The sequence below is a fragment of the Echeneis naucrates genome, chromosome 12 (assembly GCF_900963305.1).
Source record: "Echeneis naucrates chromosome 12, fEcheNa1.1, whole genome shotgun sequence".
Taxonomy (NCBI): domain Eukaryota; kingdom Metazoa; phylum Chordata; class Actinopteri; order Carangiformes; family Echeneidae; genus Echeneis; species Echeneis naucrates.
The window spans coordinates 15,873,894-15,886,880 of NC_042522.1; the positions used below are offsets into that span (position 1 = coordinate 15,873,894).

The 12,987-nt window shown below is 40.9% G+C and overlaps 1 protein-coding gene across 1 annotated transcript in view; it reads right to left on the minus strand.

The window, feature by feature from the left end:
* fibcd1b (fibrinogen C domain containing 1b) overlaps positions 1-12,987 on the minus strand; it is an 85,042-nt gene that overhangs the window by 23,064 nt on the left and 48,991 nt on the right. The window contains exon 6 of the mRNA XM_029515023.1: positions 7,438-7,534. Within this exon, the coding sequence (XP_029370883.1) occupies positions 7,438-7,534 (97 nt within the window). The remainder of the gene's footprint in view (positions 1-7,437; positions 7,535-12,987) is intronic.

Genomic DNA, 12,987 nt, shown 5'->3' on the forward strand with positions numbered 1-12,987 from the left:
CTCAGAGGAAGCAGCATCGTATGTACTGGGCAGTTCTTGTTTTGAGACATCCTGCGGCCGAGTTATCAACGGTTTTTGTTTCAGTATCTCTCTCATTACGGTGCACGGTGATCTGAATCAGGAGGCTGCTACAGAAGCCGAAGCAGATCGATTAGCCCAGTCATCATCACCTCGTGAAGTTTCACAAATGAAATGATGATTAGTTCCAATTTGGCTTTCCGCCCTTCTTGTTTACAAGCTATCCCTTTCTCCCTTTGTACACAAGTACTGCAGTTGGAGCCATAAATTCTTTTTTTAAACAGCACTAAAATTTTTGCAGGAGCTGTAATCTGTGAGCCAAATCTGAAGGGGAACAACATTATCACTGCAGCTCTGAAGTCTGATGTTACAGCATCTGGTTTGCATCTCTTGCTATGAGAAGTGATGAGAAATGACAAACAGTCAAAGAAACAAGGACACAATCCGTAACACTTTCATCTGCTTTTCCCCACTGCCTCAAGCTGAAGCTTTTTTTTTTTTTTTTTTTTAAGGATTTAATAAGGCTTACTTTCAGTTCATATAGTCTGCAGCTGTCTTATTAAACAGCTGAGTGACTGTATTAGCATTTTTGTTTTAGATTAAAACAATCCATAAGGACTACATGGAGCAAATAGAATTCTATCATAAAACTCTATTGTGGGCGGTAGGAAAAAAAAGCATCTATATAAGATTAGGGAGGAGTATCAAGGCACATCTGCAGCAGTGGGCAGTAATGCCTGAAATCCTGCAGGAGAAGGTTAATGTGGGATTGTATAAACAGTTCCACAAAGACCTTTAATCTGAAGCACCTGGCAGGAGTGAAGCAATTCTAGGCCAAAGCTGAGGAGGTCTAAAACCACGTCTGCTGACTCAGGTGATGTACAAGTCCTGGAGGGTCGTCAGGTCGGCGCCAGTAATCTGCTCTGTTTAACTGGATCACATTTGCGTGAAGCGAGTGAACAGATCTGATCATAAGGGCACGGAGTTGTATAGGAAGCCGAGTCTCAGATAAGATCAGCATCCCCAGCGGTGCAGCTATTTGTGTCGTAGGAAAGCACATCCCTGGGGAGCCCAGGACTGGGTATAACATATATGTCCTGTACTGATGCTTCTTGTCTGTCAGCAAGCTGCTGATCAACTGGTGGAGCTGGAAAAATGTCTGCGAGTTGAGAGACTATTAAGAAGTTCCAGGACAAGGATAAGAATACATGCATACAGTAACTCCATAGGCAGCAGAGATGTTGCAGTACGGTGCGGTATCATAATGACTGCTTCATTAACCAACGTGCTTGCCTAGTAGGCAAACTGCAGGGGATTCAGCGGGGGGCCTGTGATCTGCTTTCGGTGGGCGACGGTAGTTTTTCTTTCTTTCCTTTTTTTTTTTGTGAGCGCTGATGTGAAGTTGCTAAGTTGGTAGTCTTTGTTCCTGCGATACGTTTATGATGGTGGAGCCTTTGAAGGTGGGGAAAACGGATGAGGATCTGGGTAAAGGCAGGAGGCATTTGGTCACTACAGAAACATGAAATGCTATTGAGGCTCGAACAGAACAGATCCTCAGAAGAGAAATTAGCTGTAGTTTTTAGTGTAGTGAGAGCCTTGCAACCAAAGAGGACACTTTCTTATTTTTTTTTTTCCTCTCAATGTGGCTTCTTTTGTGTGCTCTGATTTCTTTTCAGCTGCTGAAGCCCTTATACATGACTTGATGAAGCTGCGCGACTTTGGCTGTAAAACTGTTGTAATTGCTGTACTTTAAAGTCTTGCTGGGGACACATGTTCACCATCTGTGCTGACACCTCACAAATTTATCGTCAGGTTGTCGGCTCCTCTTCCCACAGTGTTAACCATGCGCTCTGTGGATTTCAGTTGTTTCTTCCTGCGAGTTTGGGCAAAGATGAGCGATCTGCGGGTTCAAAAGCCGCATGGGGGCCAAAGCAGTAAGCAGCCGTTTAATACCGTGTTCTGCTCTCAGTGGGATAGTTAATATACTGTCTGTATTTGTGCAGTTCATTGCTGAGGTTCACTCTTTTAAAATCCCCCAGAATAATGAGACGCCAGCCTGGCGTTGTTGCTCCACACTGGTTATCTGGTCAGCCAAGCACTGCAGCGCCTTGTTCACACAGGCTCGAGGCAGGATGTAAACACTGGGCAGAATAAAGGAGGAAAAACTCCTATGGTGAATAAAACGGATTAGTGTTTTTGAAAAGAGCTTGAAGGTGTGGGCAACAAATTCCCTTTAACACCGTACGCTGATATAAAAGCAGATTCCTTCTCCCCTAATTTTTCTGTCACGCCAGCTCCAGTTTCCAGCCCACTCCTTAGAGAAGAAAGCAGATGGGGTATATTTTAATATCTACAGCGGCTTCACCTCAGCAGGTTTATTTGAGCTCTTGCTGGTTCTGTCGAATAGTTTGTCTGGTTTATTGCCAAGAGAGTAAAGTCTCATCATCAGATATACTCAGGAACAGGTGAATCTCCCACCGTCAGAGCTCGTCCAGCATCCAGCACATTCTGCCTGCTATGTCTCATGCCGAAACCTTCTGCGCCTCAAACTACAGCCTCACGAGAACTCTCTGTATGTGACAGACATATTTAAAATGATAATAAAGGCTTAAAAGATTGTTTCCCTGAAAAGTTTAAAAAAATCAGAGTTAAATGTTCCTTTTGCTTCAATGGAAGTATAAATAATGTTGGAGATGTAGAAAAATGTGACTTGAGAACAGGATTTAAAGCTTTTCCTTTCAAGTTTGGGCTTTTCTTTGTTAGATTCCTCATGATTCCTGTTTGAAGTGCCTTCAAATGACACAGTAAACCACTGCATATTTCAAATGTGTATCGGTGGCAGAAAAATAATTTCCATGGTGAAATAACGGCAGTATGAAAAGTTTTTTTCTTTCTTCTTTTTTAAACTGAATTGAAGGGGAGGGCCCTGCGGTGGACTGGCGACCTGTCCAAGGCGTACCCCGTCCAGCACCCCCTGCAACCTGCCTTCCCAGAGTGGTTTGCAAGCAAAACCTCAGTGTCATGATTTAAATTCAGTATTTCTAATACTGTCTGTCTGACCACAAAGTTCCAAAATGTGTGCAGGTTCTGTATAAACACATCTCGAATGTAAATTAAAAACGCTCTTGTTTAAATCGGTCGTTTTTTTTTTTGTTTTTTTTTCAATAGCAGCAACATATCCACCTGTTATGATTTGTGCTGGAGGATTTTTGTCAAGAATAATGAGGATGACATTTAGAAGGAAATGCAGATTGTAAGGAAATTATCTAAAGCCCTCGCTCAACCCAAAAGAAGTGAGAGAGTTTAGTGAGAGAGCACGCACAGCTGTGCCCACCCTGCGGATAGGACAGATAACATCTATGCTATGATAGTAAAGCCCTCAGTGATATCCAGAATCAAGGCCCCATCTTTCAAATCATGTCAATGATTCCTCTGTTCTACTCGGCCGAGCCTCCAGTGTGTGATCTTTTCACTTGCCTTAACTATGATGAAGAAACTCTCCCTAATATAGATGGTTTGTTTCATCCTACGCTGGAAACCTAAAATCAACCATCATCAGCATACTATTAACCATCAATCACAGACAACAGACAAGATTATAGCTTAAGACTCAGTCGGTCAATTAAATAAATGAATATGAAGTAACATTTCTGACGTAAAAGGCAAGTTTTACTGGTAGTGTAACTGAGACTTGTGTGTTTGCCAGATAAATACATGGTTTACAGATGGCACCTGTTGCAGCTGCAGCGTTTCAAGTCAAGGGCTGCTGATAGTCTGCCTAAGGTGACATTCTACAGTGGACTTTCCTACGAAGGGTACGTCCTACTGGTTTGTAGAACTTGGTCGTCCTTGGTATGAAAAAGTTTGACATACGCTGGTCTGGTTGAGTGCAATTTCAGACATTCTGCTGTGCACTCGACAGTCTGTGTTGAAATGACCTTCTGAAATAAAAGAGAAAAAGAAAATAAACTCTCTGACAAATACCCTTCAACACACTGAAACATTTCTCTTGAATGCCACTCCCCTGATGATAAGTTTTACAAAAAGAAAGGACAGAAATGTCAATATAATCTGGTTATGTCAACGTCAGATGCTTGTTCTATAATTCCACAATGCAGAGCAGCTGAAGTGATGCCTCTCGTGTTGTTATATTTTGTTTTGTACAAGACAATGGACATGAATATGACAATACCAATCTATCCAATCAATCTCCTGCTTTCAACACTACAGGCCAAGTTATATTATTGTAGTAGACCATTTGGAATTGTAGGTTAGCCTCTTTGGCAGTGTCGGGACCTATATCAGAGACAGACAAGTGTACATGAGCCTCAGAGACCACGTGTCTAATAGTTTAGATTGTGACAATGAAACTGTCTTGACCCAGTTTTACACTCTTTACGTGTACCTTTGGGAGAGATTATTCAGCAGTATGTTCGTGTCTACAGTTACACACAGGCTGGAAATACATCTGACCCCAATAATATTTGCTATTTGCTTGCTTGACATGAAATGCAACAAGGAAGTCCAGATTAATGATGCACAATGCCCTTCAATTTCAAAGAGTAAAAGAAAGCAAAGCAAAAAAAAAAAAAGGTGCCAAATCAAAGACCTGTGCTCTTCATCAGAGCGAGCGACCTGCTGCGTATCAACAGAAAGCGAAGTTGCAGACCCAACTTTGCTATTAAATCGTACCTTCCTCATTATGTAGTGAAATCAGAGGGCTTTAAATCAAAGTGGTGCCCTGGCAGCTTTATCATAAATACAAGTAGAATGAATCTCTGATCGAGAGGGAGAGAGGCTGTGATTACCCCCAAAAGAACTGGCACGCCAATTAAAATCTTTGGGCACTTCATGTAATTAACACATAAGCTGCCAAACTGTCAGAATGATAAGATATCTTTATTGATTTTTTTTTTTTTTCCCCCCCCAGAACTGCCTCATTCTCTGGTTTTAAATTGAGCAAAGATCACCACCCTCATGAATGCTGCACGAAACATACTGTGAATTATCTCTATATTTTTAACTGCACCAGGCACACCTTTATATATCTTTCAAATGACTTTGAAAAAAAATGCAGAGATTGGAGAACTCTTAATTTGGATCATACTGTTAGATTTTTTGTGTACGGATGACAAAAATCCTGAAATGTGTTCTTAAGATAATGAAAGATGGACAGACCATCAGAGGTGGTCCATTGCATTAGCGAGCAGTGTTGGTCTGGAGGAGGTAGCTGCAACGAATTTCCTTTCAGGCTGCAGGCAAGCATGAATCCATTTTTCATTTTTACCCTCGGGGTAATCGATGATGGAGGTAACGAGACAACAGCACACCCTGAATGAGCAAAAGAACTGCAAAAGGTTCAAAAGTAGCCTGCTGCCTCATTCAAATTCATTCTGCTAAATCCAGGGTTTTCCATATTCCCCCCATGTCCCTACAGCGTACCACAGGGAGAGCTGGCTGACACTCTAACCACGTTTTTTTTTATTATGGGCTCAACTCAGTAATGGCCTCAGGTCAGCGGAGAGACCTAGATCTACATTAATTCACCTAAAGTCTAGAACTCTATACAGTATATACAGACGTCCCTATGTCGAGCAAGGACACAGAGTGGGGGTGTGAAAAACCCAAAAACTGCACGCGGCATTATCGCAGTCCTGAATGTTTCAGGCCTGCTGTTCTGAACCTTCTGTGAATTATTCATTTCTTAAGTTCATGGCTGTGATATGTCTAGCAACAGAAATGAATAATGAATCTGTATTTGTCTTTTTTAATTCTGCTGCAGTTTTGATGTGATACAATGACGCCCTGTTTTATTAACGACTTCACTTCAACAAGTAGATGTTTCTTACTTACTTACTAGATGTGTTTGTTCAGAGTGCATCGCCGTCTAAAAATCATGTACTCACAATTACTTCTCCCATTTCCGTCATTAGACATTCATAAGAATGCCTGAGTGAAACAATTTCATGGTTTGATTGCAATGAAAGTTATAAACAAAGACGACACACAAAATTAAACAAATCCACTACCATGTGATGTCATTATTGTACAATATTAGGGCTGTGTACGGGGGTGGGGTGGGGGTGAGCTGCTCACAGATACAGTTCTTGCTACCAGAATATTTGTGCATGGAAGAGTGCTTTATGTCTCAGCTGTGGCATTGCACAGTCAAGGTCCACTTACTTTGCTGATCTGAACTGGAGTAAGCTACAGTGTGATGAGAGGTTTTTAAGATGTCTGTAGATTTCTGGTAATTACCATGTCACAGCTCTATTTCTGCAAAAACTCATCTTTTTATTTATGTATTTAATTTAATTCATTTATTTTTTTAGGTTTTTCTGTACCCAAAGGTTTCCCCTAGGGCTCCCTGTGGAACTTCGTTCTTAAATGGCAGGATTTTTATGAAATTGAAATTCATCAAGCCGCGTCATGTCATATGAAACTCTAATTCAATCAAAATGCCCTGGATATATTTTGAGTGCTGTCACGGCCACAAGAGCAGGCAGCTACAGGCGAGCAACAAGGACGTTTATGATGGCGCTGAGGACTAACCTTCTTCTTCCTTCATGAGAAGAAATATTTTGGTACGTTTAATGAGAAGTGGTGTGAAGACGAGGGATTTGGCTTTGAAAAAGTTGATAATTTCACAGTTGAATTCCTTCCTTTGTTGGCACTTTTTTCCCGTCAAATTTGAGGGGAGCTGTGGACTAATGTGTCATGCTGCCAGTGGAAAGAAAAAAAGAAAAAAGGGTTTGGACAAGCGCACAGAAAAATATAATAAAATCGTAAGCAGAAGGCAACTGTGAGGTAAAAAAAACAAACAACGAATTTACAATGTTGATGTTTGTCATGTGAAATGTAAAAACATATTTAAATTGCACGGTTGCTTGGTGTGGATTCCCATACTTACATACATACATGTGTGTGTGCGTGCGTGTGTGTGTGTGTGTGTGTGTGTGTGTGTATATATACACATTTTCTTTTTTTCCCCCTTGCCACAATATTCGCAGTCACTGTCAGTGAAGAGAATTTCAGTGTCACATTAGTGTACTACATTTATTGCCAAATGCTTGATAATGTGAAGGGCCAACAATGCCTAATATCTCTTTGTCAGTCCCTGTTTGGACTTCTTTTTTTGTCGAGCCATTGCTAGTTGTGACAAGTGTTTCTGTTTTCTTTCTGCTTTGAGAGTTGCAATTGTGATTTCATGTCATATTGGCTGCCATTGGCTTGTTGATGGGATGATAAGTCTAGCTGACCAGCACTGTGTGGAGGGGAACAAAAAACAAACAACTACTTTCCAAGGTTTAGCTTGGCATCGAATCGCAGGCTGCAATCCTCATGTGCATGAGTCATGTGTAGCCAAACACACACACACACACACACACACACAGACACACACACAATTGAGGCACTTACCAAGCCAATGTTCACCCGTGATCTTGCCAAATCCCTCCCGATAGGACTCCCATCCCCTAAAGAAGTTGACTGAGCCGTCCTCCCTGCGCTGGATCACCTACACAGCCAAGATGAAAGGCGAGAGGTGAAGGGTCAGATGAGATTCATCACGCACACTGTTTCATCCTCCGCTGCAATGAGTCATTCAAAGTCCCTCTGCTGGTTTGCTGAGCTCATCTACAACTGAACTAGATGAATTCATAGATGCTCGCTCTTTCAAAAATGAATAATGCAGATGCTCTATCAACTAAAAAGGCAATTTGTTGGAGGCTAATGAAAGGAAATCATTAAATCCCCACTGAATTCCAGTCCAATCGCCACTGAATCTGCATACTTAATTGAAATCCCTGAGAAGAGATGATAGTCACAATAATAACAATAATCCTAAATGCACCTAGAGGGAGACAGAGAGGAGTAATATTTTTCTTCTGTTGTCCTTCTTTCGTGAAATTCCATAAAGTATTGGTGTATGTAGAAATTATAGCCATTCTTTGAGAAGGGGGAAACAAAGAAATTAGTCAGTAATAGATATAAAACAATTGAGCTTGTGTGTGTGTGTCTGTGTGAATCCATGTTGCTGTATCTATTAGGGGTTGGAATCTTTTACTATCTCATGATTTGATTTGATTTGGCTACGATTCGAACCAAAATCGATTTTCGATCCAAAAAATATTTCAAAACTGGCCAACATTTTATGTCTTTTTTTTTTTTTTTCCCCCCCAGGATAAAAAGGAACGTATCTGTCGGGAAAATGCTCCGTGGGGAGTCACTAATAATGCATGAATGAATGTGGTGACTTGAGCGTAGCAGGCGCGGTTCAATTCCCAGTGGGGCACCTGTACATGTCTAGGTTAATTGGTTAATTGGTGATGACTAATGGAGTGGGGGTACAGTGAGAGACCAGACCAGACCAGACCGGTGATGGCACCCCTTCAGAGACCAGACCAGACAAGACCCCTGCAGTTGAATCTCTCTTTCCTCCATTATTGCAGTTTCCTTGTTTTGGTGCTTACTGCACATTCGTATGTTCCATTATGTTTTTTTTTTTTTTGGATACATTTTAAATTGATTCTGAATCGTCGTAAATGAGAATTGCGATTCTTATATGAATATTTTTTTTTTGGGGGGGTGGGGGGCACCCCTAGCATCTATATCGCCTGATGGAATACTCTATCCACTGGAAGTGCTGACGTGCCTCATGTCGGGCTGAGGATCAAAGGAAATTGGAAATGTGTTCCTAAAGAGGAAATGCATGCAGATGGAAAATAGTCGAGGACTCGCTGTTGGAAGGTTGTGTTAATGTTGAAATGACAAAGGAAATTCTCTGAGACAGTTTATTTTTAGTATGACTAATCCCCCTCACATACTATAAGGTACCAGATGGCACCAACAGCCACATTTGCTTTTAACATCAGTACAGATTTAAAAAATAAATAAATAAATAAAAAATCCCATCAGTGTGATCCCCAGAACTGTTCATTATGATCAGCTTAGTCATCATTACTGTGTCATCATCACCTATCAACACCATCTAATGATTTTAGGGATTTTATTCTACAAAGATGCCAGATTGCTCATCTTCACGTTCAGAGCTCTCCAAGTCCTTTCAACAGAACTCCAAAGATTGATTTCTTCATTATGTGGTCAATGCAGTTTTTGCGAAACAATCTTGATATACACTTTTGCAGATTTGTTCTTTTTAACTCCTCTTTATTCATTTTGTGACAGAGATACATTGTGAGTGGGGAAATTTCACAGGGTGAAAGATAGAACTAAGCTCACATTTATATCCTCACGCAATTTTTTGATCCATTAAAGGAGAAACTTTTGGAATCGCTGCTGGATCCTTTTCTAAAAACCAGGACTGAGCTGTAGTCAGCACAGGCAGAAAGGGAGATTCCGACACCTGCCCCACTTCCTGGTCGGGGTTGAATTAGTCACAACTGCCAGTTATCCATGCAACGTGGCTTAAAATGAGAAACACCATTTTATTTCATCACTTGGACCACAATCACATTGCTACACAAGAAGAGATTGTAAAAAGTAAAAATATTGTTCAGTAATTGCTCTCAAAGTAAAAGTTTGAAATAATCGTGGCATTGTTTCGAGATTAAATAAACCAGCCCAAGTAAATACTGTCAAATATGAGCCAGCCAATTTTAGTTAGTTAGCCTGGAGTAAAAAATAAAAAAAGAAAAGCACAGTGAAGGCCTGGTTATTGATACGTTTTAAATTGTTTGGCTCACAGTGATTTAAAGGCGGCCTATGCTGCGTATGTTACCTGTGAGCAGGATGAATTTATGTCTTCTTGGAGTTGAATCTTGTGGCCTGCATGAAGCTTATGGCACTCAAAACATTGCAAGAAGTTGTGAATTATACACAATTTATATCATCTGTTGCATAAGGCTTTCATTGGCTTTGCTCCTGTCGCAGTGCATTAGTCCATCAGACTAGTGTCCCAGTTAATTGTGATGTTTCCTGTGATTATACATAACTTCCCAAAGTTGACGTTAAAAGCTCTGGTGATGGTTTCTGCAGAATTTGACTCCTCGCATTCCACTTAAAACTAATTAATATTGTGGATTGTGGGTCTCTATTATTGGCTATTAATGCAAGGAATAGCTCTGTGTAATCCTGGGTTACTTATTTTACAGCCTTGGTAGCCAAAGATAGGAACCAGACACCGTAATCTACTATTTCAGTCCGATTGATAACAAAACTGGAGTATGAAAATAGAAAGCAGGTTAGTGATGATGATAATTATAAAAAAGCGAATCAAGTGACAGATGGTAAATCGACAGGTTGCCCCCTCGAGAGAAAAACACACACACATTAAAAAAAAATCATAAAAATTCCACATATCACATGCAAAATCAAACATTTTGGATGGTAACAATCCCACAAAAAAACTTTGGCAATATGCTTTCATAGTAAAATTAGATAACATTATAAATAACTCGCCAATTAAAAGGGAATTTACTGCAATGAATTAATGTTCTGATTAAACTACTCAAAAAGCCCCGAGTGGAAAAAAAAAAAAAAATCTGTGGCATTCAACGGCATTCAACAATACACCATCATCATGTTGCGGATGTAAGCAGGGAGCAGGGCCTGTGAGGGCGTTAACGGCTGAAATTTCTGTCATGACTCTGGCAAGAAAAAAACAAACACAACAACAACAACAAAAAAAACAACAACTCTGTGCTAATTGCACCACAGTCATTTAGAGCATACAAACCACCTGGGCATTAGAAAGAAGAAGAAATGTTACAGCCTGACTGCAAATTGATAATTCTATGTTAAAAATGAGGTAGAGGATTTTCCATTTTATCCATGCTTCATTTTTTTTTCTCTCTCCCCTGGTGCTCAGTGTAGAAGCAGCAGGAGGCTAGAAAATTGCAAAGTGGCTACCCCCCCCCTTCCTCCCCCAAAAATAAAAAGTCCCCAGAAAAACTTCAGAATGAAAATATATTTTTAACTTGCACCAAAGAAAATGAAACCTGTGTCAGAATACCGACAGCCTTTATGAAAAATCTGGAAGAAAAAAAAAAAGCTGAAAAAAAAAAACCCTAAAGCTTCTAATTTACACTGAAGTCATATGTGGCCTGTCAGAACAATTTATCACCCACATCGTCACAACTCAGGAAAAAAAAATCTGTCTGATGAGATGCTTTAGAGCCACCTGACACATGACAGAGATCTCTGATAGCCTGGAGATGGATAGAATAATGTGCTCTCATGCAGGCAATGCCGATCAGACTTTTTCTTGTATTTTATCAGCTCAGGTGGCGAAGGCCAACAGACACCTCTGAATCTGGCTTTAGTGTCTTGGATAACCTCTCTCGCTCGCATTGAAATTTCGAGCGTCTGCCCTGACAGAAAAAGTGGACCCACCAATGCGCCACAGCAATAACTAAATGGATCACTGCAGCATGGAGAAACTGGCCGGCGGTGACTTGAGCCGGTTCTCTACAGCAGCAGGTTAACCAGCAAGCCGTTCACTTCAGATTTGGGTTAACAATGGTGTCTTGCTGGCCATCCCTTTTTCCATGTCCCGCATCCTTGTAAGACTGGAGAACCTCTCTAAGGTTTAATTGCAAGTTGACACTGAAGGTCAGTGTGTGTGTGTGTCTGTTAGATATGTGTATTTTCAGACAGATGTCATTATATTTCTGCTTTTCAAGAGGGAAAGGCAGTGAACTGAGCAGTGGAGGGAAGCGCAGGGCTTTGGGTGAGGGTGATCATCCTGTCGGTGATACTCATGTGTGACTGGCTGTGTGTGCTGCATTTGTCTGCGCGGCGGCAATGCTTGTGTGTGTCGGCTGTAAGGAAAGCCCAACAGGTCACAGTAATTCTGAATTACTGCCTCTGTTTAAATGAGACGAAGTGATTGAGCGTCTGTGCTTGGTTCAGAAATCTGCAGCCAGGAAACAGACCAGCAGGCCGCCCTGCTTGACTCTTCCATTATAGTTTCTCATAAAGAACTGCTCCTCACCAAACTACAGCTCAGGGGCAGAAAGGATGTCTTTGAGACCGATGGGGCCACCAAACAACAGCTTTTTCAACTCCCTGTTTGAACAAGCAAAAGTCCAGTTCAGTGCGTGTCTGCTCAAAAATGTGCATGAGTGTTACACAAATGTATACTGTGACAAAAACGGCTCTTTTTTTTTTTTTTTTATTGAGACTTAGCTGCCATGCCACCTCACATCATACCCCCCCCCCCCACACACACACACACACACACACACGCTTATAGAGACATAGACACAGTTTCCATTGGGACTGAGCTTTAACATCCCAGCTGACAAATCCTTACACACAGTGTCTTGCTAGAGGGCAGAGGCTGACATTAAAGTTGTTTCTGCCAAGGTCAGAAGCTGACAGACTTGTTCCATATGGGTTTGGGGCAGGTGATGTTGTAGTCACACACGCACATGCATACACTGACACTGCATTTGTGACACAGCAGCCATTTCACGTAGCAGGGCTTCATAACAGAAAGTACAGAACAATCCAAAAACTGGGCTACAAAATCAATAGTGACTACAGGCTCTGCTCATAATGGAATGAACATCCCAGCAGCAAATGCACTAATATCAGCTAATGGAACCCGGTGCAGCCACACGGACTGAGATTTAGTTGTTGCAAATGTTGTTTAAAAAAAAAAAAAAAAAAAAATGCTTGGCCTACTTCATTATGTAATCTTTGTTCCACTGGGCACAAAATTGCAGACACCTTGCAAAGTAATTGGGGAAAAAGCTGGAATGTGTTGCTGTATATGTACATGACATGATGGATTATTAATTGTTATAAAACTGAACCAACATTTCTCTTCAAAGAATCAGATAAAAAAAAATTTCCAATTTTGAAGCACCAGACTATAAATTAAAAACTAAAAAATTATTCTCAGTTTTTCTCTTGACTCTCATCGTGCAGCTCTCACACCCTACATCACTCTTCCTCCATATTTCAGTGTTTCGGCTTCATGCTTTTTCCTGGCAGATCTTAGAT